Source organism: Hemitrygon akajei, chromosome 7 (assembly GCF_048418815.1).
Source record: "Hemitrygon akajei chromosome 7, sHemAka1.3, whole genome shotgun sequence".
Lineage (NCBI taxonomy): Eukaryota > Metazoa > Chordata > Chondrichthyes > Myliobatiformes > Dasyatidae > Hemitrygon > Hemitrygon akajei.
In genome coordinates this window covers 157951115-157975591 of record NC_133130.1, presented here as the reverse complement: position 1 = coordinate 157975591, position 24477 = coordinate 157951115, and the positions used below count along the sequence as shown (strand labels likewise).

Sequence of the window (24477 nt, the reverse complement as noted above, 5' to 3'; positions counted from 1 at the left end):
CTGATCTCTTGACCCATACTCTTCCATGCCAATGTGATTGATCTGGAGACTTCTTAAATGCAGACGGCCCCCACACCCCACTTCAATCACTCTCCCTCAGGTAGTGAATTGTAGGTACTCACAGGGTGGAAAAGTCCCTGTCACTTCCCCACTGAATCGCTTGCCAATTATCCCAAATCTAAGTTCCTTTGCTTTGTCTACCTCTGATATGGAGAAAAGTTTCCTGCAGTCTACCTGATATATACCCTTTATAACTTTATATACATCACAGTTAAAGCCTCAGCAATCTCTTCGCTTGTCTCTCACAGCAGCCTGAGATTGCTCCCATCTGGCCCTGGGCATTTATCCACCTTTAAGCTTGCTAAGACATCCAATACTTCCACTTTATTGAAACTTACTCGAGATTTTTACCTTCGCCTTTGCTAAATTGTCCAACTACAAAATCATTCTTCTCAGTATTCCTTAGTGAATATTGTTAAGAAGTATTCAGTTAGGAACTCTCCTGTACCTCTGGCTCCATACACAGATTGCCCTTCTTGTCCCTTATGGGCCCCATTCTTTCCCTTGATATTCATTTTCTCTTAATATACTTAAAATTAATTTGTTTGGATTACCCTTAACCTTGACTCCCAATAATATTTCATAATGTCTCTACCTTCTTAATTCTGTTTCAATCACTTCCCTACACTTTTTTGTTCTCTTGACAGACTTGTCTTTAGTTCCCTACATTTCCTTTTCTTCTTTATCCAATCCTGAATAACCTTTGACATCCAGGGCTCTCTGAATTTGTTATAACTGGCACTTACTCTAAAGGAACATGTTGGCCCCGAACTCTTGCTTTGAATGCTTTCCACTGGGCAGATGTAGACTTGCCGGCAAGTAGATGCTTCCAGTCAATTTTAGCGAGGAGTTCTAAAGAAATTAGCTTTACACCATTTTAAGACATGATTCCTGTCTGATCTCCATCTTTTTCCAGTAACCATTTTGAAATGCATGAGTTACAGTCACTATTTCAAAAATGCTCCGCACGGATACTCCCTCCATTTGACTAGTTTCATTCCCAAGATAAGATCCATTCCCAAGATAACCTCTTTGTCTTGTTGATCTATTGTGTCAAAAACTCTCCTGAACACACCTCAAAATATTCACCTCCTCTGAGCCTTTTACCTTAAGGGGAGCCTAAGAAAATTAAAATCCCATTGTACTGTAGCCCTACTTTTAAAGGACCTCTCTGATATCTGCCTACATATCAGTTCCACTACCTCTTGTTAACTGTAACCAGGAATATGGTATACACCATGCAAAGTGAAAACACCCTTATTGCTTCCAAGTACTTGAAAAGACTTCCAGGATATGCACTCTCAATAATGAAGCAATATTGTCATAACTAACAGGGAATACCACATAATCTTTTACTTCCATGCCCAAGCCAAACTGGCATATTACCATTTAGCATGCATTACAGTTCTTATCTTTGGAAAGAACAGTGAGGTTTTCTTATTAAACCAAATCTGAGTCCATTTTGTGCACTAATGATCAGTAAAGTATTTTGGGAGGCTGCAGTCAACATGGAATCCATTCGTTGGTGACGGAGCATGAGATTTAAAAAGAGATCGGAGACTTTTGGAACTTATCAGCAGGCTGCAATCATCATGTTTGTTGGTGAGACAGTGCAACATTTAAAAAGAGCTCAGGGACTTTTGGAACTTTACAGCGGCCTGCAATCATGACAATCTCTTAGGTGCTTGGCAGGGGCCAACAAAAAGAAACAAGGTGTAAGCAGAGCGGCCATTGTTGGAGTGGACACTCTTTGGCTCAACAGACTTCGAAGAGAACAGGCGTAGGCTAGAACTCAAGCTTGGGAAATTAGAGGTATAACAAGTGTAGAAAGGATGTGAGGAGCTCCTCCTGGGAGATGTGGGACTTCAGTGTCCTCGACAGTCTCCTTGATGACTACATCTGCAGAAAGTACATTAACTTCAGCTCCTGACTGACAAGGTCAAGGAGCCAGAGCCGGAGCTGGATGTACTCAGAATCATCTGGAAGGCTGCCCTGATGAGACCTTTAAGAGACCGTAAGATTCAGCTAGTAGATGGGTAACTACCAGAAGTAAGGGGAGTAAGCAGTTCTCCTGTGGCCATTCCCTTCAGCAACAAGTATACCCCCTAGGATATTGCTGGGGGGTGATTTATCAGGGCACAGCAGCAGCAGCCAGGCCGGTGGCTCTGAGGCCCAGCAGGGAAGGGTAGAGTCAGGCAGAGCAACAGTGCTAGGAGACTCGGTAGCTGGGGGATGGACAGAAGACCGCTGCTGTGAAACAGACGCCAGGACAGTGTGTTGCCTCCCAGGCGCCAGGGTCCAGGATGTCTCAGGTCGCAGAAGATTCTCAAGAGGGAGGGTGAGCAGCCAGAGGTCGTGGAGCACATCAGCACCAATGACATAGGAAGAGAGGAGGAAGAGGTCCTACGCACTGAGTATAGGGAGTTAGAGAAGAGGCTGAAGAGCGGGACCTCCAAGGTAGTAACCTTTGGATTATTCCCAGCACCACACGCTAGTCAAGGCTGGAACAGGATGATAGTGCAGGTGAATGAGGGGCAAGGGAATTGGTGCAGGGAACAAGGGTTTCAGATTTCTGGATCATTAGGATCTCCTCTGGCAAAGATATAATCTGTACAGAAAGGACGAGTTACACCTGAATCCAAGAGAGACCATTATCCTTACAGGCAAGTTTGCTAGAGCCGTCAGGGAGAGTTTAAACTAATTTAGCAGGGGAATGGGAATGGAGTGATAAAGGGCTGAGGATGGGAGAGTTGCTACACATGTAGATGCATTGCATAGAGGGACTGTGAGGAAAGACAGGCAAGAACTGTAGTTAGTGGGATGAGTTAAAGTGTAACATGGGGGCAAGATCAAAAAGGGTGATGGATACAGGACTTAAGGTGTTATATTTGAATAAGGTAGATGATCTTGTATCACAGTTAAAGATTGGCAGATATGGTGTTGTGGGCATTACTGAGTCACGGCAGAAAGAAGGTCATAGTTGGGAGCTTCACATCCAAGGATACGCATTGTATCAAAAGGACAGGCAGGTAGGCAGAGTGGGTGGGGTGGCTCTGCTGATAAAAAATGAAATCAATTCCTTAGAAAGAGGTGACATAGAATCAGAAGATACATAGTCCTTCTGGTTAGAGTTAAGAAACTGCAGGGGTAAAAAGACCCTGATGGGTGTTAGATATAGGCCCCCTAACAGTAGCCAGGCTGTGGGATACAAATTACAAGGGGAGAAAGAAGAGGCATGTAATAAGGAGAATGTTATGAGAGTCATGAGGGATTTCAATATGCAGATAGATGGGGAAAATCAAGTTGGTGCTGGACCCCAAATGAGGGATTTTATAGAATGCTTACAAGATAGTTATTTTAGGCAGCTTGTGGTTGAGCCCATGAGGGAAAAGGCATTCCTGGACTGGGTGTTGTGTGATGAACCATATTTGATTAGGGAGCTTAAGGTAAATGAACCTTCAGGAGGCAGTGATCATAATATGATGGAATTCACTTTGCATTTTGAGAGAGATGTATCAGTATTAGAGTGGAGTAAAGGGAATTGCAGGGGCATGAGAGAGGAGCTGGCTTGAATGGATGGGCCACTAGCTGGGATGATGACAGAACAGCAATGACTGGAGTTTCTGAGGGGAATTCAGGAGGCACAGGATAGATAAATCCGAAAGATGAAGAAATACTCTAAAGGGAGGACGAGGCAACTGTGGTTGACAAGGGAAGTCAAGAACAGCATAAAAGCAAAAGAGAGGGCATATGATACAAAAAATTAGTGGAAAATTAGAGAATTGGGAAGCTTTTGATAGCCAACAGAAGGCAATTAAAAAAACATAAAGAGAGAAAAGATGAAATATGAAGGTAAGCTAGCCAATAATATAAGAGGATACCAACAGCTTTTTCTGTTTACTCTTTTCTGTAGATGGTGCCTGGCCTGCTGAGTTCCTCCAGCATTTTGAGTAGGTATTGTATATAAGTCACCTGGACCAGACGGATTACACCCCAGGGTTCTGAAAGAGGTAGCTGAAGAGATTGCGGAGGCATTAGTAATGATCTTTCAAGAATCACTAGATCCTGGAATGGTTCCTGAGGACTGGAAAATTCCAAATGTCACTCCACTTTTTAAGAAGGGAGGGAGGCATGGAAAGTAAATTATAGGCCAGCCAGTCTGACCAGTGGTTGGCAAGGTGCTGGAGAAGGATGAGGTTTCAAGGTACTTAGAGACACATGATGAAATAGCACAGTTTGCAAGAGGGGAAATCTTGCCTAACAAATCTTTTGGAATTCTTTGAGGAAATAATAGGCAGGATAGACGAAGGAGAATCAGTGGATGTTTTTTACTTGGATGTTCAGGAGGCCTTTGACAAGATGCTGCACATGAGACTGCTTAACAAGTTAAGAGCCCGTGGTATTAAGGAAATATACTAGCATGGATAGAAGTTTGGCTGTGATTAATAGTGGGAATAAAGTGGGGCTGTTCTGGTTGACTGTCAGTGACAAATGGTGTTCTGTAGGGATCGGTATTGGAACTACTTCTTTTCATGTTAAATATCCATTGTTGGCTTTGTTTACAGATGATACAAAGATACAGGAGGGGCAGGTAGTGTAGAGGAAGCAGGGAGTCTATGGAGGGACTTGGACAGATTGGGAGAATGGACAAAGAAGTGGCAGATGGAATATAGTTTGGGGAAGTATGAGGTCATGTACTTTGGTGGAAAGAATAAAAGTGGAGATCGTTTTCTAAACAGGGAGAAAATTCAAATTTCAGTGGTGCAAAGGTACTTACGAGTCCTTGTGCAGGATTCCCCAGGATGAGTGAATGGTAAGGAAAGCAAATGAAATGTTAGCATTCATTTCGAGAGGATTGGACCATAAGAGCAGGGATATGACGCTGTGTCTTTTTAAGGCATTGGTCAGACCGCAGTTGCAGTATTTCTGCAGTTTTGGGCCTCTTATCAGAGAAAGAATGTGTGCTGGCATTGGAGAGGGTCCAGAGAAGGTTCACAGAATGATTTCCAGAACGGAAGGATTAATGTATGAGGAGTGTTTGATGGCTCTGGGCTTGTACTCGCAGGAGTTTAGAAGAATGAAGGAGGATCTTATTGAAATCTATCAAATATTGAAAAGGCCTAGAGGATATTTCCTATAGTGAGAGAGTCTAGGACCAGAGGGCACAGCCTTAAGATAGAGAGACATCCACCTGGGTCAGAGATGAGGAGGAATTTATTTGGCCAGAGGGTGGTGAATCTGTATAATTTATTTCCACGGACAGCAGTGGAAGCCAAGCAGTTGAGTATATTTACAGCAGAGGTTGATAGGGTCTTGATTAGTCAGGGTGTCAAAGGTTATGGGGAGAAGGCTGGAGAGTGGGGTTGAGGGGGATAATATATCAGCCGTGATGGAATGGCGCAACAGACTCGATGGGCTGAATGGGCTAGTTCTGCTCCTATGTCTTAATGTCTTGTACAGTGTTCGGCAAGGCGCAATCTTCAGGAAGCGGTGTTTGAAAATTAGTTTATTTATTCTGGCACAACATTAATCGCGGTCGGTGCCCTTCACATCAGTAAAGCAATCAACGTCCATTCATCCAAAACTCTGTTTTCCAAAACCCAACTCACACCAACTGCTGTTAACCTATCAGTCTTGTTCTCACTGACTCCCAGCGGAACAACACTTTAATTTTAAATTTTCCATCAAATTCCTCCATCACTTAGTCCCTTGCCAGTTCTATAAACACCCCCAACTCCCCCAGGATGTTCGTATGGCTCCAATTCTGGTCTCTTGTTTTGAACTGTTTGATATTGGAGGTCAAGTCTTCAGCTGCTTAGGGCTAAAGTTCTGGATTTCCCTCCTTAAAACTCTCCGCCACTCTACCTCTCCCTTTCAATAATCTCCTCCATAAACCTAACATCTTGATCAAGTGTTCAAACTGAGTCAACGTCATTTCTTTTTCCTCACTTGACTCACATGTACCGACCTGAGGAAATTTAATTCATTCAAACAACTGTACAAATGCAAGATTTTGATGACTTTGCCACGAAGTCTCACAGAGACAACGTTCCTCCATTCCTGAAGCAGAGGCACACTATCTGGCCTCCCTTTTCTCTGAACCTCCAAAAAGGGACCTTTTCTTAACTCCTCTGATGAAATACTGCAGACTGGTATATCGGACAGCAGAGGGAGGATGTTCCGGAAAGAAATAACCTGAGCCACGGTCAGAGGTGGTATTTATCATTCAGTTCCCTCTCCAATAATTCTTCTATGGCTTCTCATGTACTTTACTGACCCGCACAGTACAGGCAGCATAACAAGAAGCACTCTCACCCTGAGTCAGTCAAAACTGGAAACTTACTTCACAAAATTCCAACCACCTCAACCTCAAGTAAAACTTACATCAGGCAGAGCTGGAAGCCCTGTCACTCAAACATAATTCCTAAGAGCTGGAATACTGCCTTGTCTCGTTGGCATGAGGGAGATAGGTGAGGGGTCGCAGCTCTGCCAAGACAAGTTAGCACGCAGCTCTTGGAAAAGAAAACAAAGCTGGTTTTTGAACTGGGCTGAGGTCTGAGAGGGCTGGCTGCTTTGCCAGGCCTCCCAGCCTCCTGTGAAGTGGTAGCATACCAAAGGCACAGCGATCCATCTTAACACTATAACTCAGACTCATTCCGTGTCAATCACAATGGCAGAAACAGAAATTAGGAGCAAGAGGAGACTATTTAGTCTTCTAAGCCTGCTCTGCCATTAAATACGATCAGGGCTGATTGTCCAAATTCATTCCCTCTTATCTATACCTCATAATCTTTTAGTTATGAGAATTACATGTAACTCCTTCAACACATGGAATGATTTGGCCTCAAGTGCCTTCTGTGGTATAGAATTCCACAGGTCCACCACTCTCTACATAAAGTCTCTTTACCTCAATCGCAGATAACACTCCCCCCCCCTCCCCCCATATCCATAGGCTGTGGCCCCTGGTGCTGAACCTCTCCACCATCACAAACATCTTTCCTGGAACTAGTCCATTCGGCCCGGCAGGATTTCTCAACGAGGTCCCTCCTCATTCTCCTAAACTCAGGCAAATACGTACCCATTCATTCAAATCTCTCTTCCCAACATGCCAGGAATTGGACCGGTGAACTTTTGCTGCCAGATCCATCCTAGCATCACAGCACACTTCCAGTGTCAAACACAACCCTGCACCTGCAGCGCCAGCACTCAACCATTACCGACAGCTTTTCTACACACATTCAACTAAAGCCTATGCAACATGTCGACACCTCCCATTGAACGGGGAATTAAGGACCAAGAGGGCTAAGTTGTGAAGGTTCAAACATCGAGCAAGAAGCTGTGGAAGGAAGAGAGGACTTGGGGAGCCTTGACTGCATTTATAGTCGAATGAAAAAAAAATGGGTTCAGTTAGCAGTGGATACAACCATCAGCACTCAAGATACAGGGAAGGGCGGCAGCACAGAGGAGATGTGATGCCGAGAAGGAGGAGAGTTAGTTAGAACAACTTGCACACCAATCTGAGAAACCAGCACAGTTGGAGGGGAGTAGAGGCAGAGCAAAGATTTATATTTCTACCCTCTGTCGTGAGTGTGGGTGTTGGTAAATGGAGTTTCCTCTCCCTTCCCCCACCCTAAGAAATAGGTACGATGGCTTCATAATATCTGGCATTTATTGTGCCTGGTCCTCCTCTACATTAGTGAGACCCATTCTAAATCGGAGCACTGCTTCATCGAGCACCTCCGTTCCATCGGCCAAAATCGGAAATTCCCAGTGGCCAAGCATTTCAATTCCAATTCCCATTCCCATTCCGACATGTTAGTCTGTGGCCTCCTCTTGTGCCAAGATGAGGTCACCCTCAGGGCTGAGGAGCAAATATATTCCATCTGGGCAGCCTCCAACCTGGTGGCATGAATACGGATTTCTCTTCCTGATAAAAAAAAAATTCCCTCCCCTCTCCTCTTCTTCCCACCTGCCTATCACCCACTCCTTCCTCCTATGGTCCACTGTCCTGACCTATCAGATTCCTTCCTCTCCAGCCGTTTATCTTTCCTACCCACCTGGCTTCACCTATTCCCTTAGCTATCCTCCTTCCCATTCCCACTTCCACCCTTTTTATCCTGGCATCTTCCCCCTTCCTTTTTGGTCTTGAAGAAGGGTCTCGGCCTGAAACGCTGACTATTAATTCATTTCCATAGATGCTGCCTGACCTGCATTTTGCGTGTGTTGCTTCAGTGCTTTAAGCTGTTCAAGTGGACTCCCAAACCTCCAACTCAAACTCAGGTCGAAAGTAGAAAACATTTCACATAATGAACGCTCACATCCAACTCTGCATCAAAGTTAACGTGCCCTAGCACAAAGTTCTGAGGCAGTGACGGCACTGCACTTTACTTTTAGAGAAAGGAAGTCAAAATTAAAATCAGGGCTCAGGCACAGACCGCTTGTACAGCAAATGACTGCTGGGAGGCAGTCTGTTGTGTGCTTAGTCAGTGCTGGACCTCTCAAAAACCTGATAAACAGTCTGGTGCTCAAAAAAATCCATCTTGTTCTTTACCAAGCCAGTGTGGAGACATTGAATCAAAATGTTTATTGGAGCCTGAGCACAGGCAGAGAGACCTGCTACCCGCTAAGTCATTCGGTCTGCAGTGCAGGGAAATGGATCGGGCATACGCATGTCAGTACTAGACCGAATCACTAATGCTAGACCAAGCTTGCGCTCGAGTACCCAGAGCGGGGGGGCCAATACTAAGACATGTAGAGTGAGTTCTGAGGGAATCTGTCCTGCTATGCAATAGGCCAGCCCTGTTTTACAAGACGCAGTTGCTGGGAGCGGTCTGTCCCAAGCTGGCACAAAGATCCGTTGTACACAGAACTGTGCACGGGCACTCACAGCTGATATACACTGCTGAAGATATTGTTCACATGCTGAGCCAGTGCTGGGAATTACTGTTCTACTATGTGAAGTGTTGGAACTGTTAATACTGAGCTGCTAGGCTAATGCTGGTCCTGTTGTACTATAAACCAGTGCTGAGAGGCACCATTCCGTTATACGTAATACCAATGCTGGGACACACTGTCCTGTTTTCCATCAAGTTCAGTGACAGGACACCCAGTTGTGTAATACACTGAGTCAGAGATGGGATGCCTGGTCCTGCAGCACTCAACCCTGTTATACAAAGAACCAGTGTTGACATACACTGCACCAGTGCTGGGACATTCAGCTCTGTTATAGACAGAACCAGTGTTGGAATGCTCACTTCAGTTACACATTGAGCCAATACTAGAAAACACAGCAAACGCTAACTGCAAAAATGTTGGAATGCACCATCCTGCTATACACTGAGCCAGTCCCTGGAAAGTCTTGTTAGACAGTGAACCAGTGCTGGAACATGCTATCCCGTTCTGCATTGATCCATTGCTGGAACAATGAACTTGCCATACATTGTTTCCGCGTTGGAACAATCATTCCTTTTACGCATCACCACTTTTTCACAATGTTTACCAATGATCTAGAAAGTGAACCAAACATAATATTTAAGTTTGCTGGCAATATGAAACCGGTTGGGATTCTGAGGCCTCGAGGCAGCTTACACAGCGGGAAAATACATGGCATATGCAACATAACGTGGATACACGTATAGATACCCCCTTGGTAGGGAAAGCAGAATGTATTTAAATGGTAATAGATTAGGAACCATTACACACAATGGGACCAGGATGTCTGTGTGCACTAGACACTCAAAGCAAGCATGCAGGTGTAGCAAGTAAACACACACAAAATGCCGGAGGAACTCAGCAGGCCAGGCAGCATCTGCAGAAAAGAGTAGCCAGTCGATGTTTCGGGCCGAGACCCTTCTTCAGGACTGGGGGAAAATGATGAGAAGTCCGAGCAAGGAGCCGGGGTGGGGGGGGAGGGGTTGTTAGAAGTACAAGGTGGTAGGTGATAGGTGAAACCAGGAGAGGGGGAGGGGTGAAGTAAAGAGCTAAGAAGTTGATTGGTGCAAGGGTTAAAGGGCTGGAGAAGGGGCAATCTTCTAGAGAAGGTGTAGCACATAGTTGAGAAGAAATTAGTCAAAGAAGAAAATAGAAGAGCTAGTTAAGTATATTCAAAGTTCAGAATAAATTTATTATCAAAGAACTGGACATATATGTTAATATTTATTATTTTGAGATTCATTTTCTTGCAGACATTTTTACAGGAAAAAATTGCAATAGATTTTTTGAAAAACTATACATAAACAAAGACAGACAAAACCACCAGTATACAAAAGAAGACAAACTATACAAACAAAAATAAAACTGAGAACATGAGTTGTAAAGAGTCCTTGACAGTGAGTCTGGAGGTGGTAGAATCCATTCAGAGTTTTGGAGGATGAAGTTATCCATGGCAGTTTAGCAGCCTGATGGTTGTAGGGTAATAACTGTTCCTGAACCTGGTGGTGTGGTCTGAAGGTTTCTGTACCACTGCCCAATGGCAGTAGCTAGAAGAGGGCATGATCTAGATGGCGGGGGTCTTTGATGATGGATGATGCCCATGTATGACAGTACTCATTAGTAGGGAGGACTGTGGCTATGATGGACTGGACTGTAACAACCATTTCCTGTAGCCTTTTCCAGTCCTGGACATTGCTGTTTCCTTTCCATTGGTGAGTACAAGAGCAAGAATATCTTACTACAGTTACACAGGGTCTTGCTGAGAACACATACGGAGTACTAGGTGCACCTGCCATGGATGGCAGCTAATTCCTGACAGAATAGACTGGGTAAACTCCGCCTGTACGCGTTAGAGCTTAGAACAATGAAAGGAGTGCTCATTGAAACATACAAAACTCTGTGGACTTGATGGGCTGGATAGAGGGAAGATGTTTTCCCTGGCTGTGGTGGGTGTGGATGGGGGAGGGAGTAGTTGTTTAGGACCAGGAGTCACTATCTCAGGATACAGGGCAAGGCAAGTGATGAGGAATTTCTACTCACAGAAGATAAGGAACCTTTGGAATTCTTTAACAGAAGGTTTTGAATACCTGGTCACCAAACATATTCCAGATGGAGTAGATAAATTTCTAAGTGCAAAGGACATCTAGGACAATGGGAAGAGAACAGGAAAATGGCATTATGATAGAGGGTCAGCCATGATCATATTGAATGGCAGAGTAGGCCATCTCCTCCTTCATGAACTTCATGAACACTAAAATAGTGTTCGACAACCTGTCTCTTAATACAGCAAAGACCAAGGAGCTAGATAGATAGATAGATAGATAGATACTTTATTCATCCCCATGGGGAAATTCAACTTTTTTTCCAATGTCCCATACACTTGTTGTAGCAAAACTAATTACATACAATACTTAACTCAGTAAAAAAATATGATATGCATCTAAATCACTATCTCAAAAAGCATTAATAATAGCTTTTAAAAAGTTCTTAAGTCCTGGCGGTTGAATTGTAAAGCCTAATGGCATTGGGGAGTATTGACCTCTTCATCCTGTCTGAGGAGCATTGCATCGATAGTAACCTGTCGCTGAAACTGCTTCTCTGTCTCTGGATGGTGCTATGTAGAGGATGTTCAGAGTTTTCCATAATTGACCGTAGCCTACTCAGCGCCCTTCGCTCAGCTACCGATGTTAAACTCTCCAGTACTTTGCCCACGACAGAGCCCGCCTTCCTTACCAGCTTATTAAGACGTGAGGCGTCCCTCTTCTTAATGCTTCCTCCCCAACACGCCACCACAAAGAAGAGGGCGCTCTCCACAACTGACCTATAGAACATCTTCAGCATCTCACTACAGACATTGAATGACGCCAACCTTCTAAGGAAGTACAGTCGACTCTGTGCCTTCCTGCACAAGGCATCTGTGTTGGCAGTCCAGTCTAGCTTCTCGTCTAACTGTACTCCCAGATACTTGTAGGTCTTAACCTGCTCCACACATTCTCCATTAATGATCACTGGCTCCATATGAAGCCTAGATTATCAACTTTGGAAAGTCACGGGATGACGAGTACACTCCGGTCTACATTAATGGAGACATAGTGGAGAGAGTGTCCAGTTTCAGGTTTCTGGGAATACACATCTCAGAAGACCTTACATGGTCCACTAACACCACAACAATAGTTAAGAAAGCATAGCAATGCTTGTTTTTCCCCAGAACGCTGCAGAAAGCTGGTCTACCTGAACAGATGCTGGTGACCCTTTACCGCTGCACCACAGAGAGCATCTTAACATACTGCATCTCTGTGTGGTATCTCAGCTGTACAGCAGCTGATAGGAAAGCACTTCAGTGGATCGTCTCCAGCGCACAGAAGATCATCGGGAGACAGCTCCCAGCCCTGGAGGACACCTACAGCTCACGCTGCCTAAGGAAAGCTACAAGCATCTGTAAGGACAATACACACCCATGCAATCATCTGTTTGAACTTCTTCCATCTGGCAGACTTACAAAATTTTCTATGCCTGCACTTCCAGACTGAAAAATAGCTTTTTCCCCCAGAGCTATAATTGCTCTGAACCAATTGATCAAGCATCATCCATAAATTTGTTACATTGCTACTTTTAATACTGGTTTTATGGCTGTCATGCATCTGAGTTGTGCTTTTGTACTGCTGGACATTGCTGTACTGGCTGGTTACTTGATTTTATTTATTGTTTATTTATTTTGTTGTTTTATAGCATTGAGTACGAGAGTTGCAAACTCATTTTCGCTGTATTGGTGCATGACAGATTGTACTATGCAATGACAATAAAGATATTTCAATTTCAATTTCAGGTAAAAGTCATGGAACCGTGCTTCCTCACAGCTTTGTTAACCCAGCACCTAGCACTGTGTCCTCTGACGCTAACTGCACAGTGTTTGCATTTCTTCCATGTGTCCACTATCCCCACAGCTCCAGTTTCCTCCCACATCCCACAAACTGATAGGTTCATTGGCTACTGCAATACTACCCTTTATGTGGAAGTAGGTGAGAGCCTGATCCGAGAGCTGGCATGGATTCAATGGGCTGAATGGTCTCATTCTCTGCAACATGTAAGAATCAGTAGTGGGGAGGAGCGGGACACTCATTCGAAGAGCCATGGAGAGATAAAGGACAAAAACAGGTACTGACAATCCTTTGCATCAACTATACTAGACAGCAATTTACAGTGATCTTTGGGGTGTGGAAGGAAAGCAGGGAGCCAAGGGGAGATGCACATTACCACAGCGAGAACACGCAAACTCCTCACAGAGGGCATCCAAACTCATGGCTGTACCTGGGTCTCTACTAATTGTATCACAGTATTTACACACCCCATGTTATACATAGAACATAGAACAATACAGCACGTTACAGGCCCTTCGGCCCACAATGTTGTGCCAACCAAGTAACCTACTCCAGAAACTGCCTAAGGTTTCCCTCCTGAATAGCCCTCTGTTTTTCTAAGCTCCATGCACCTATCTAAGAGTTTCTTAAAAGAGCTTACTGTATCCGCCTCCACCACTGTCACTGGCAGTGCATTCCACACACCCACCACTCCCTGTGTGAAAAACTTTCTTCTGACATCCCCCTTGTACCTACTTCCAAGCTCTTTAAGACTATGCCTGCTCAAGTTAGCCATTTCAGCCCTGGGAAAAAGCCTCTGGCTATCCACACGATCAATGCCTCTCATCATCTTGTACACCTCTATCTGGTCCACCTCTCATCCTCCATCACTCCACAGGCCGAGTTCACTCAATCTATTCTCATAAGGCATGTTCCCCAATCCAGGCAACATCCTTGTAAATCTGTGGCATCCTTGAAAATCCTTGTACACTGTGGCAGTACTGGGACACAGAGCCTTACTGCACACAATGGGACATTGTGTCATTGTGTTGCTTTATTACACACAAAATAATGGACATTTAATGTATTCTTACACACAGCTAGTGCTAGGATTCTGATTATGCATTACTCCAGTACAATACAACACATTCCTGTTATATATTCAGCTGGTTTTGGGGCATTACTCTGAGTCAATGCTTGGTCACGGAATTTTTTCCTACATTGGTCTGTGATTAGTCACTGTCTCACTTTGCGTCGAGGCAGTGCTTGGACCTTCAGTCACATTCTACACTAGCTTAGCCCTGCGGTCCTCAGCCTGTAATCAGTAGCGACATGCTCAATTCTGCCTCATACTGAGCAATTGCTGGGGCACACAGCCCAGTTATACAGCACAGAAATAAAGGCATGAAACGATTAAAACATTCAGGCGGCATCTGCGGAAAGAGAAAACGGAGGTAATATTTCAGGTTGAAGAGTCTTTGTCAGAACTGGAAGAGAGGGAAAAACATTTTTTGGAATGGTTATGACTGAGTTGGGCCGCTCCTATTGCTGTTTCTGTTGAGTCCACACTATCCTGCTGCACTATAATCTAGCTACCATACTGGGGTGGTGAGATGAAACAAAGACAATTACATGGTATGCAAGGGAAGCCGCTAAAGTGGAATGAGAACTAGAGGCAGAGGGTCGGCCATGATCATACTGAATGGCAGAACAGGCTTGAAGGGCTGAACGGCCTTCTCCTCCTTCATCGACAGCAAAGTATAAATCATCGAGCAGTGGTTATGTTGCACCAATCTGTTGTACATTAAACTGGTAATGAAACACTCAGACACTAGAAAGTCTGCAGATGCTGGAAATCCAGAGAACACACACACAAAATGCTGGAGGAACTCAGCAGGTCAGGCAGCGTCTATGGAAATGGATAGGCAGTTCACGTTTTGGGCCGAGACCCTTCTCCAGCACTGAAAACGAAGGGGTAGGCGGCAGAATAAAAACTTCGGGGGAGGGAAATTTTTCTGGAGAAGAAAAATATCTTATAGGAAAGGAGAGTGGACTATAAGAGAAAGGGAAGGAGGAGGGGACCCAGGGAGAATAGCCTGGAGAGACAAAGTAAAGTGTCCCAGTGGGGAATAAAGGAAGGGGGGGAATTTGTTTATCAGAAGGAGAAATCAATACTCATGCCATCAGGTTGGATGCTACGCAGATGGAATACAAGATGTTGCCCTTTCACTCCGAGGGTGGCCTCATCTTGGCAAAAAAGGAGGCCATGGATTGACAGGTCAGAATGGGAATGGGATTTGGAATTAAAATGTCTGGCCGCCGGGACGCCCAGCTTGTGACAGATGTTGCAAAGATGCTCGATGAAGCGGTCCCACTGTTTTACCCTGAGCTCATGCTGCAGTGCCCAAGCACGGCTGCTTGATGGAAATGTTGGCAGATGCGTTCCAGCAGACCCTTAAAATGTGTTTCACAGTTATCAAACCAGAGGAAAGCTTTGGGAAGTGGACTCATCTAATGTGAACTGAAGAGGCTGGGGAGCATTAAATCGATAGCAAAGACTTAAGGCTTTAAAAAACCATGAGTACACAAGAGACTGTCATAGTTGGAATCTGAAGCACAACCTACTGAAGAAATTCATCTGCAGAGGGAAATGGACAGTTAACATGTCAGGGATTCCCTCAGTGCAAATATTGTTACATTCAGACCTGTGTTACAGAGTTAGGGCTAGGAAATCAGGCCTATTATACATTGAGCATCAACACAAAATATTACTGCTGCTTCTCCATCTGCGGATGCTGCCTGACCTGCTGAGTATTTCCCCATTTTCTATGCCGTGGCAGTCTGTTCTGCCACTCACAGAGCTACAGCCTGGTCATCTGGTCTGGACGCTCATCAGTCGAGGCTCAGGAGGTCTTTCGCGTTACGCACCAGTAACAAACTACGGAACTGAGTGAGTCAAGCAGCGTCTGTGGCAGGAAATGAAATGTCCATGTTTTGGGTCAAAACCCTGTATCTGTTTATTAGTCCAGATACCTGTATCTGTGGTCTTTGTGTCCGCGCACTGACGGATATTGGGGCAATAGATTTTAGACGTTAAGGGAGTAAAGGAATGTGGGGAGTTGGAATTGGGGGTGGATTTGAGATCATTCATAATCACGTGGATTGTGAAACAAGTTTGGGGATGTAGATTGGAGGACCTGTTGCCGATGGCGTTATGGTCTTCCATTCCCCCAATGCTGGATGTCAGGCAAAAGAACCTGAGGACGGGAGAGGGGTCAAAACAGTTGGCGAGGAGGTAAAGCCAGGTGTCGTCAGTATTCGTAATGACAATGAACCTGTGAGCCTGAGAGGATTTACCCAAATGGCCGCAATATGAAACGATAATTTGGAAGAAGGAATCTTGGGAGACCTTGGGAGTAATGGTGCAGCCATGGGACGGCAGCCGCTGTTTTGGCTGCAACTGATTAAAAAAAACGGAATCAGGCAAGTCCAGTTGCATTTTGGCTAGATAATCAGGAAGAGATGCAGGGTGCAGTCAAAGGTCATTGAAAGTTCAAGAGGGACAAGAGGAACAGATTGCCTTTGTCACAATCACACAGGGTTTGATTAGTAACTTTGATCAGGGCCATTTTAGAGCAATGCAGGCAGAAACCTGAATGGACCAATTTAGTCAAAGATTTCCATCTGAAAGGCTGCAGAAAGATACCATAAAAGAACACAGGACTCAAAGAGGCCAGTCCTCTTGTAGGTTTACAGGTCTAAGATGGACGCCTGATTGGAATGAATGCATGGAAATTTGATCACCTTGACCATGAAAGCGTACGCTCCCTTCAGAGTGGGTGCAGCAAAACTTCATTAAATTCATGGCTGGATTCTGAAGCTTATTTATTGAAGTGATGTTAAGTGGCATTGGCATTAATTCCCGGTATTTTCAAAGAATGAAATGAGAGGAATTAACATGCAGGTGCTGAGAGTCTGGCCCCTGAGGAAAAAAGAAGCCTATAACATGAAGTCAAAAAGATTTAGACTCCAAGAATTTTTTTAGGACTAAAAGGGGGAGAAATTCCTTCTTTCAGAAGCAGAATACTCTGTCCTGGTATTGAGTAACCCACAGATGATGACAATAGATTTTAGGCACTAAGGAAATCAAGGGCTATAGGGAGGGTGAGTGGGAGGTGAATAGGTTCTTGACTAGTAAGGGTGTCAAAGGTTATGGGAAGAGGGCAGCAAAGTGGAGTTGAGAGGGATAGCAAATCAGCCATGATGGTGGAGCAGTTGATGGGCCAAATGGCCTAATTCTGCTCCTACGGTAGGTCATAAGGGAAATAAACTTGACGATCAGCCGTGATCACTGTGATCGGGGAACAAACTTGAGAAGGCGACTAGCCGACACCATTGTAGACTCAAGTTCAGAGGTATGAAAGTCGAGTTATCCATTTTGATGGCAGTTAAGATGGGGCTGTGTGGATCCAGGTGATATTGTGGAAGAGGAAATAGGCAGCTCTGGTGATGGAAACAATGCAGCACTGCATAAAGTAGAATGTCAAGGGTACAAATAGCATGGCTCTCCTAGACAAGGAGGGAAGACAGTTCTCTCAATATTTAATAGGAGGAACTTCCTGCTCATTCAGGGCCAGCATTTGGCCAAGGGACAGCAGAGTGAAGAGATATATGAAGGGGCTTGGATAGATCCTCAGGGGGAAACTCTACAGGTTACAGTCAGGATGAAAACCTATCAAAGAGGATCTCTGGCTACACTAAACGGACAAGCATAAGAGCCTGGTGTGAACAGTCCTATCCTTTTGGAAAACAAAGGTGAGACACTGCAAGCAGATAGTTTGATTAAGATGATGAGTGTCATTGATTGTGTGGATAGTCAGAGGCTTCTTCCCAGTGCTGAAATGGTTGCCACAAGAGGACATAGTTTTAAGGAGCTGGGGAGTAGGTACAGAGGAGATGTCGGGGTAAGTTTTTTTTACACAGAGAGTGGTGAGTGTGTGGAATTGGGCTGCCGGCGATGGTGGTGGAGGCAGAAACGATAGGGTCTTTTAAGAGACTTTTGGATAGGTACATGGAGCTTAGAAAAATAGAGGGCTATGGGTAAGCCTAGTAATTTTTAAGGTAGGGACATGTTTGGCACAGCTTTGTGGGCCAAAGGGCCTGTATTGTGCTGTAGGTTTTCTATGTCAGTGGTTGGAAATGAGCACTGCTTCAGGACCTCTCAGACTTGTTTCACACACAGTCAGATTCTCCCTGTACAGTAGTGACATAACATCTTATCTGACTCAACACTGCAAGTCCCGGCTTTGACTCCAGCTAGATCCCAGCCACTCTTTTGCTTCCTCGATCCTGAAGGAATGCTTATGCCAGAGGGTTGTTGTGTTGGTTCCCACTGGAATACCATGCTGGATAATAAATTCCGGTGCCTTCCCACTTCCTTCTCAGCCCTGAAGAAGGGTCTCGGCCCGAAACATCAACTGTTTTACTTATTTCCATAGATGCTGCCTGACCTGCCGAGTTCCTCCAGCATTTTGTGTGCATTGCTTTAGATAATGAATTGCTTGCTAATGTTTGTCAGAATTATTTCCAGCCCTAGAAATCTGAGCTGATGACAGCAAATTAGTTGAGTGACAGCACAGAAATCGGATGAGACTCTGGATAGGGCCTTGGGGAAGAATACCAGAGATTATGGTGCAAGCTGAGAAGGCATTTTCAGGGTTTTCTGTTCACAATTCTGTGCATCAGGCTCAGATTCCCAAAGTTAAATTACACCACCATCTCCCTAATTTGGAGATGGATTACACACTGATTTTAGGCTGGGTCTGTTCAGTTTCCAGCTTTGACCATACAGGGTACAGCATCCAGCTTCGGGATACAGACGATCAGGTTAAATTCTTCCCTATTGATTAACGATTACTGGTACTCACTGGCTACTGGAGGGAGAGACTTGAAATCCCAACCCTGGAGCTTTGACATCAGTAAGATGTCCAGCTGTCAGCCCTGCCATCAGGAGATTAACCCCTCCACTCCTGGCACCAAAAAATGTAACCCTTTCACTTCCACCACACAAATTAACCCCTTCACTCCTTCTGTATATCTTTGACTCCTATTTTCTGACAGCCCACAGTTCATCCTTTCATTCCCACCAGTGCTGTTTAACCCTTTCACGTCCACTTTCTGTGCACGAACACTTCACTCCTCCACAAGCAAGCTCAACCTCTCACTCTCATTGTCCATGTTGGCCGACCTGTTTCCCTCATCACTCATTCCCACTCTTTCATTTGCAATGGCACCGCTTCAAATGCACATGGACGGTGTCCACCAGCTCCATATTAACCCTTTTCAGTTCCGGCACAGAGCAGTTGCTGGAGGAAGGATTTTGTGGAACTGTGCATCTGCATCGGAGAGGGATGGGGGTCCATCACTCGGAAGCTGGGGGGGGGGGGGGGAGGGTGACGTCACCAGCCAGCAAGGCTCTGCAGCAGGACCAGTTTCTCAGAACAGTGCCAGTAGTCCACGGAGGGGACGATCACTTCACGAACCCGACAACTCCACGTTACTGGGGAGTGGAACGCAGAGCAGTACGAGGAAGCTACTGCCCCCCACCCCCACGATACAACCCTGTTGCACAACAAGCACCTTTCTCATGACATCGTGTATACTTGAAGCGAAGGCTGCAAGGTTCTTGACTAATCAGGGCATCAAAGGTTACAGGGAGAAGGCAGGAGAACGGGGTTAGGAGGGATAATAAATCAGCCATGGTGGAATGGCGGAGCAGACTCGATGGGCCGAATGGTCCAATTCCACTCCAATGTCTTATGGCATCGCTTTGTGCTAATGAGAATCGGGATTTCTGACAATTTAGTTTATTTAAGACTGGGTCTCAGCCACAAAATCCACAACTACAATTTTAAAAAGTTCAAGAAAGTTTGAATCAACGAGACGGCCGCAACCAGCGACCCGCTGTGGAAGAATTCTTTTCATCCCCAACCCCCACGCGTTATCCACCCCACGGGACAAAACCAGCTCGGCACCTCGCTGACAGAAATAAGTCACTTCAGTTGTGCAGCAGCACTGATCCAGGAAGGCCAAGTAACTCAAATCAAAAGGACCAGCAAGCCCTCAGTTCGGTATTCCCCGGAGCGCTCCGGCATTCGGAGTTCACTTACACTAAGCTTGGCTCTTTGAAACACTTCCGGGCTCCCCCTCACCCCAAAAAGGTTAACAGACCCCAGAAAATCCCACCCAACATGTGGAGTCGCAGGATGGGATCGGGTTTGGAAGCTGCTCATGAATTCATTCAAAGATGGAGGGAGCGGGGGCTGACACTAGGTGGAGCGAACTTCTGCGGGGAAAAAAACCTCAAGCAGTTCGCTGCCGCACGCCAGAAGTGTTGGGGCCGTTTGAATCTTTTCTCTCTCCCCGGAAGCGCGTCGCTCAAACTGCCCAAGTCAAAAGTCTTCTAATTTCTTCTTTTATCTATACAAAGTGCGGAAAAGTTCTATGTGCAACGGTGACGGGCGTAGGCGGGGAGGGTTTGTCTGTCAGTAGGACCCCGGGGAATCCGACACCCCTGCCCTTTTCAGAAAGGAATGCGCTCACTTTAAACAAAGTCATGTTTTCCCGTTTCGGGAGCTCGGCGGAGGGAGGAGAGAGAAAATGTAGCACACAACAGTGTCAGTCTCAAACTCCCGGTGCATGGCGCCGTTTTGCGAATAAAAAGCTGTTCCTTTAACACAACGTTTGCTGTTCCCCCAGTGCTACCGCCCCCCACTCACCCCGCAGCTCGGTCTGAGACTGAAAGCCCTAACTTTCCGGAGAGACCAACGCTTACCTGCACTGGCGCAAGTTGTTAAAAAAAGGATAGCAATTTGCAGTGTTAGAATAGAGTCCCAATATCTCCTCTTCCATCTCCACCGACTCCGATCACCCATCCTGAGCAGCTCCCGGCAACGGCTGAGTTCCAAAAGAAACAAGAAATTGCAAAATTGGGAATCGTCAAATTCAATGATGGGTCAAATCTATGAAGCCATAACAAATTTTGCTTCTTTTATCTTATGGTGTCTCAGCCCCAGGTCTCGCTGCCTCTCCCTTCTCTCAGCAATCTGCCTTCCCGGGACTGACAGAACCCTTGATCCTCTTCACACCGTTTCCTGGAGCCGAACAATTCTGCAAAAAAAAATTCAACAAAAAGAGATGTGGCGGGTAGGGAACGCTTCCCCCCTCCCTCCCCACCCGAACCACCCCAACCCCCCCCTCCCTCACTCACTGCCCACTCAATGGACTGACACCGCCCAGAAAACAGCCCCTCCACTTATTGGGCACGGGGGGACGGCTTTACAACAGATACAGAACAGATGACTCCAACTTCAGACTTTGTTTCATCCCTCTGATCCAACCGGAGTCAAGTTTGAAGCGGCAACTTTAAACTTTGCAGCAAGCTGCCGGGTTAATTCAGCTAAATCAAGGAATTCCTAACTCGAATTCAGGATCGGAATCAGGCTTATTACAATGACATAAGCTGTGAAATTTGTCATTTTATTTGAGGCAGCAGTACAGTGCAAGGCATAAAAATTACTGAAAGTTGCAATCGATAGTGAGAATAAGGAGTCGCGGGCAATTCAGAAATCTAACGGGGGTAAGAAGCTGTCTCTGAACGTGGGTCTTCAGGCTTCTGTATCTCCTCCCTGATGGCAGCAATGAGAAGAGGGGCATCGTGGACGGTGAGGTCCTTAATGATCGATGCCACCTTCTCGAGGTGCTGCCATTTGAAGGGTCCCTTGATGTTGGTAGACTTGTGCCAGTGATGAAGCTGGCTGGGTCTAGAACCCTCTTTCCATCCTGTGCATTGGTACCTCCAAACTAGGCTCTGGCACAACCAGAATACTGTCCACCCTGCACCTCTAGAAATGTTCTAGTCTTGGGTGATAGACCAAATCTCCTCAAATCTGTAGCGAAGCGTAACTGCTGGTGTGCCTTCTATACAATTGTATCATTGTGTTGGGTTCAGCGCTGATCCTCCGAGGTGTTGATGCCCAGGAACATTAAGCCACCCATCTGTTTCACCACTGATCTCAGCGGGGATTCCACTACACAGCCAGTCACAGGCTCCCCAAAACTAATCAAGCATGGGGCTTCAAAACATAGCTCGAAGACCAGGTCCCGATCCTATTGTGAATTGGGATCCAAATGCATATCAAACATGGGAGTCCCAAAACAGCCTTGACAATGGGATCTGACACACTTGGGTCCCAAATATAACACATGGGTATGGAGTCCCTGACATGGGACAGGGGAACTTCTACCCTTGAAGTTGGGGTGGGACAAGTACAGCCCACTGGCCTCAGGACTTGAAACGTAATGGCACCACAAGGCAAGGGTGGTATTATGTTTGGGAAACTTAGAGTGTTCCTGTGTCATCAAAGATTATCTTCCTATTGGGTGCCAAAGGCAATCGAACACCTGGCCCCCTACGAATTACCAAAAAACTGGGTCCCAAACTCAAATGAAGCACAGTATTCCAAACACAGCCTAACCACGCTGTTCCAAATACTGTGTCCCAAACACAAATCAATTACACAATCTCAAAAGCAAAGGTCAGGTTGTGTTTTGGGAAACATGGGTGTCCAAAAACAAACACAACCGTAGTATTTTTAAGCATAATCTCACCACCAGGTGCCAAAGTAACTGAAACCCAAACACACTCACAGGCGCACGAAGAAAAATCAGCTATTCAGTTCTCAACCCAACCCAATCAATGTGTCTCTAAAGTACCCCAAACAGCAGTAGCAGTGCATCACTCAAGTCAAGTATGATGTTCTTCTGTGGGGTTATTCCCTTAATAGAGAACGCGTGACTTGGTTTAATGTGCGGAGCAGACAAGATGCAAGACAACTGGGGAGTATCCGCAGCTGCAGCCTTCGTCCACCTTCACTGCTGTTGTGATGTGTCCACGAGACCATAAGGCATAGGGGCAGAAGGAGGCCATTCGGCCCATCAAGTCTGCTCCACCATTCAATCATGGGCTGATCCAATACTTTGGGTCATCCCACTCCCCTGCCTTCACCCCATGTGCTTTGATGCCCTGGCTAATCAAAATCCTATCTACCTCTGCCTTAAATACACCCAGTGCCTTGGTCTCCACAGCTGCTCGTGACAACAAATTCCACAGATTTACCATCACCTTCTGCCAGCTCCGCTATTGAGGTCTTGGTTGGATTGTTCTTTGCTCTCCTCTCTGACCTTACAGCCATGGTTAACCCTACCAGGAACTAAGCTCGCTGGATCTCAGGAACATACAAGCTTCTCCACCATGACAAGGTGAGGATCCTTGGAGAAGAGTGACCCAAATACAACACAGCCCGTACCACAGGTTTCCAAATTAAAATCAACCATTCAGCCATGGTGTATCATACGACACATCCTATCGCAAATATAAAAACCAACCATTGGGTCCCGGGCGCAACCCCAACCACTGGATCTTTAACATAACCTGTACTACGTTGTCCCAAAAGTAAATCAACCACACAACCTCAAAGACACATCAATAATCAGGTCCTAAATACAGCATCCCAAAACACATCTCAACCACAGGGCTCAAAAGACAAATTCACCACCAGTTCCCTAACATATCTCAACCTCACGATACCACATACAAGGATCCAACAAAAAGGTCCCTCAGATACTATTCAGAAACAGGGTCTTGAAACATAATCCATTATCTAAGAGCTGAACAAAATCAGTCATAGAGGGTCTGACATATCCCATTACAAATGGCCTAGATATGGTCCTACATCATACGTTCTTAAGTCACAGATTCAAAACCAGAACACAATGACAGGGTCCCAAGAACACACTCCAGGGTATCAAGAGCACTTGAGCTATCGAGTCCTACTCATACCATAAGATTATAGGAGCAGTTTAGGCCATTCAGCCCATTGGGTATGTTTTGCCATTCTATCATGACTAATTTATTTTCCCTCTCAAAGCCATTCTCCTGCCTTCTCCCTGTAACTTTTGATGCTCTCACTAATCAAGAATCAACCAATCTCCACTTTAAATAAACCTGATGATTTGGCCTCCACAGGTATCCATGGCAATGAATTCCACAGATTCACCAACTTCTGTCTGCACAAATTTCTCCTCATCTTTGATCTAAAGGGACATCCTTCTAATCCAAGACTGTCCCCTCTGGTCCTAGACTCCTCCATCATAGGAAACATCCTCTTCATGCCCACTCTCTCTCGAGGCCTTTCAATGTTCAGTAGGTTTCAATGAGATTCCGCCCTCATTCTTCTAAACTCAGTTGAAGAAAAGGCCCAGAGCCATCAGGATATATGTTAAATCGTTAAATTCCAGGATCATTCTTGTGATCCTCCATGGGACCCTCTCCAATGTCAGCACAACCTTTCTTAGATAAGGGGTCCAAAACTGCTCCGTGTGATCTGTCTAATGCCTTATGAAGCCTCAGCTTTCTCCACTTGTCTATATTTGTGTCTTTCTGCCAGTTCATCTCTTTTCCTCTTTATTTCCTATTGTCTTTCTGTTTCTATATTATCTTTACTCTCAGTCTTTCATGAATATTGTCTTTGTGTTTCTTAAGGTGGAGCAGACTCCCAGCTCTGTACTC

The 24477-nt window shown here is 45.4% G+C and overlaps 1 protein-coding gene across 2 annotated transcripts in view; it reads right to left on the bottom strand.

The window, feature by feature from the left end:
- Positions 1-21064, bottom strand: part of col5a1 (procollagen, type V, alpha 1) — a 298663-nt gene extending 277599 nt beyond the window's left edge. Inside the window, exon 1 of one of the 2 annotated variants that reach the window (XM_073052280.1) lies at positions 20683-21064. In XM_073052280.1, coding sequence (XP_072908381.1) covers positions 20683-20782 — 100 coding nt within the window. In that variant the 5' untranslated portion in view covers positions 20783-21064. The remainder of the gene's footprint in view (positions 1-20682) is intronic. The other variant, XM_073052279.1, reaches the window with a different exon arrangement.
- Between the last annotated feature and the right edge of the window lie 3413 nt (positions 21065-24477).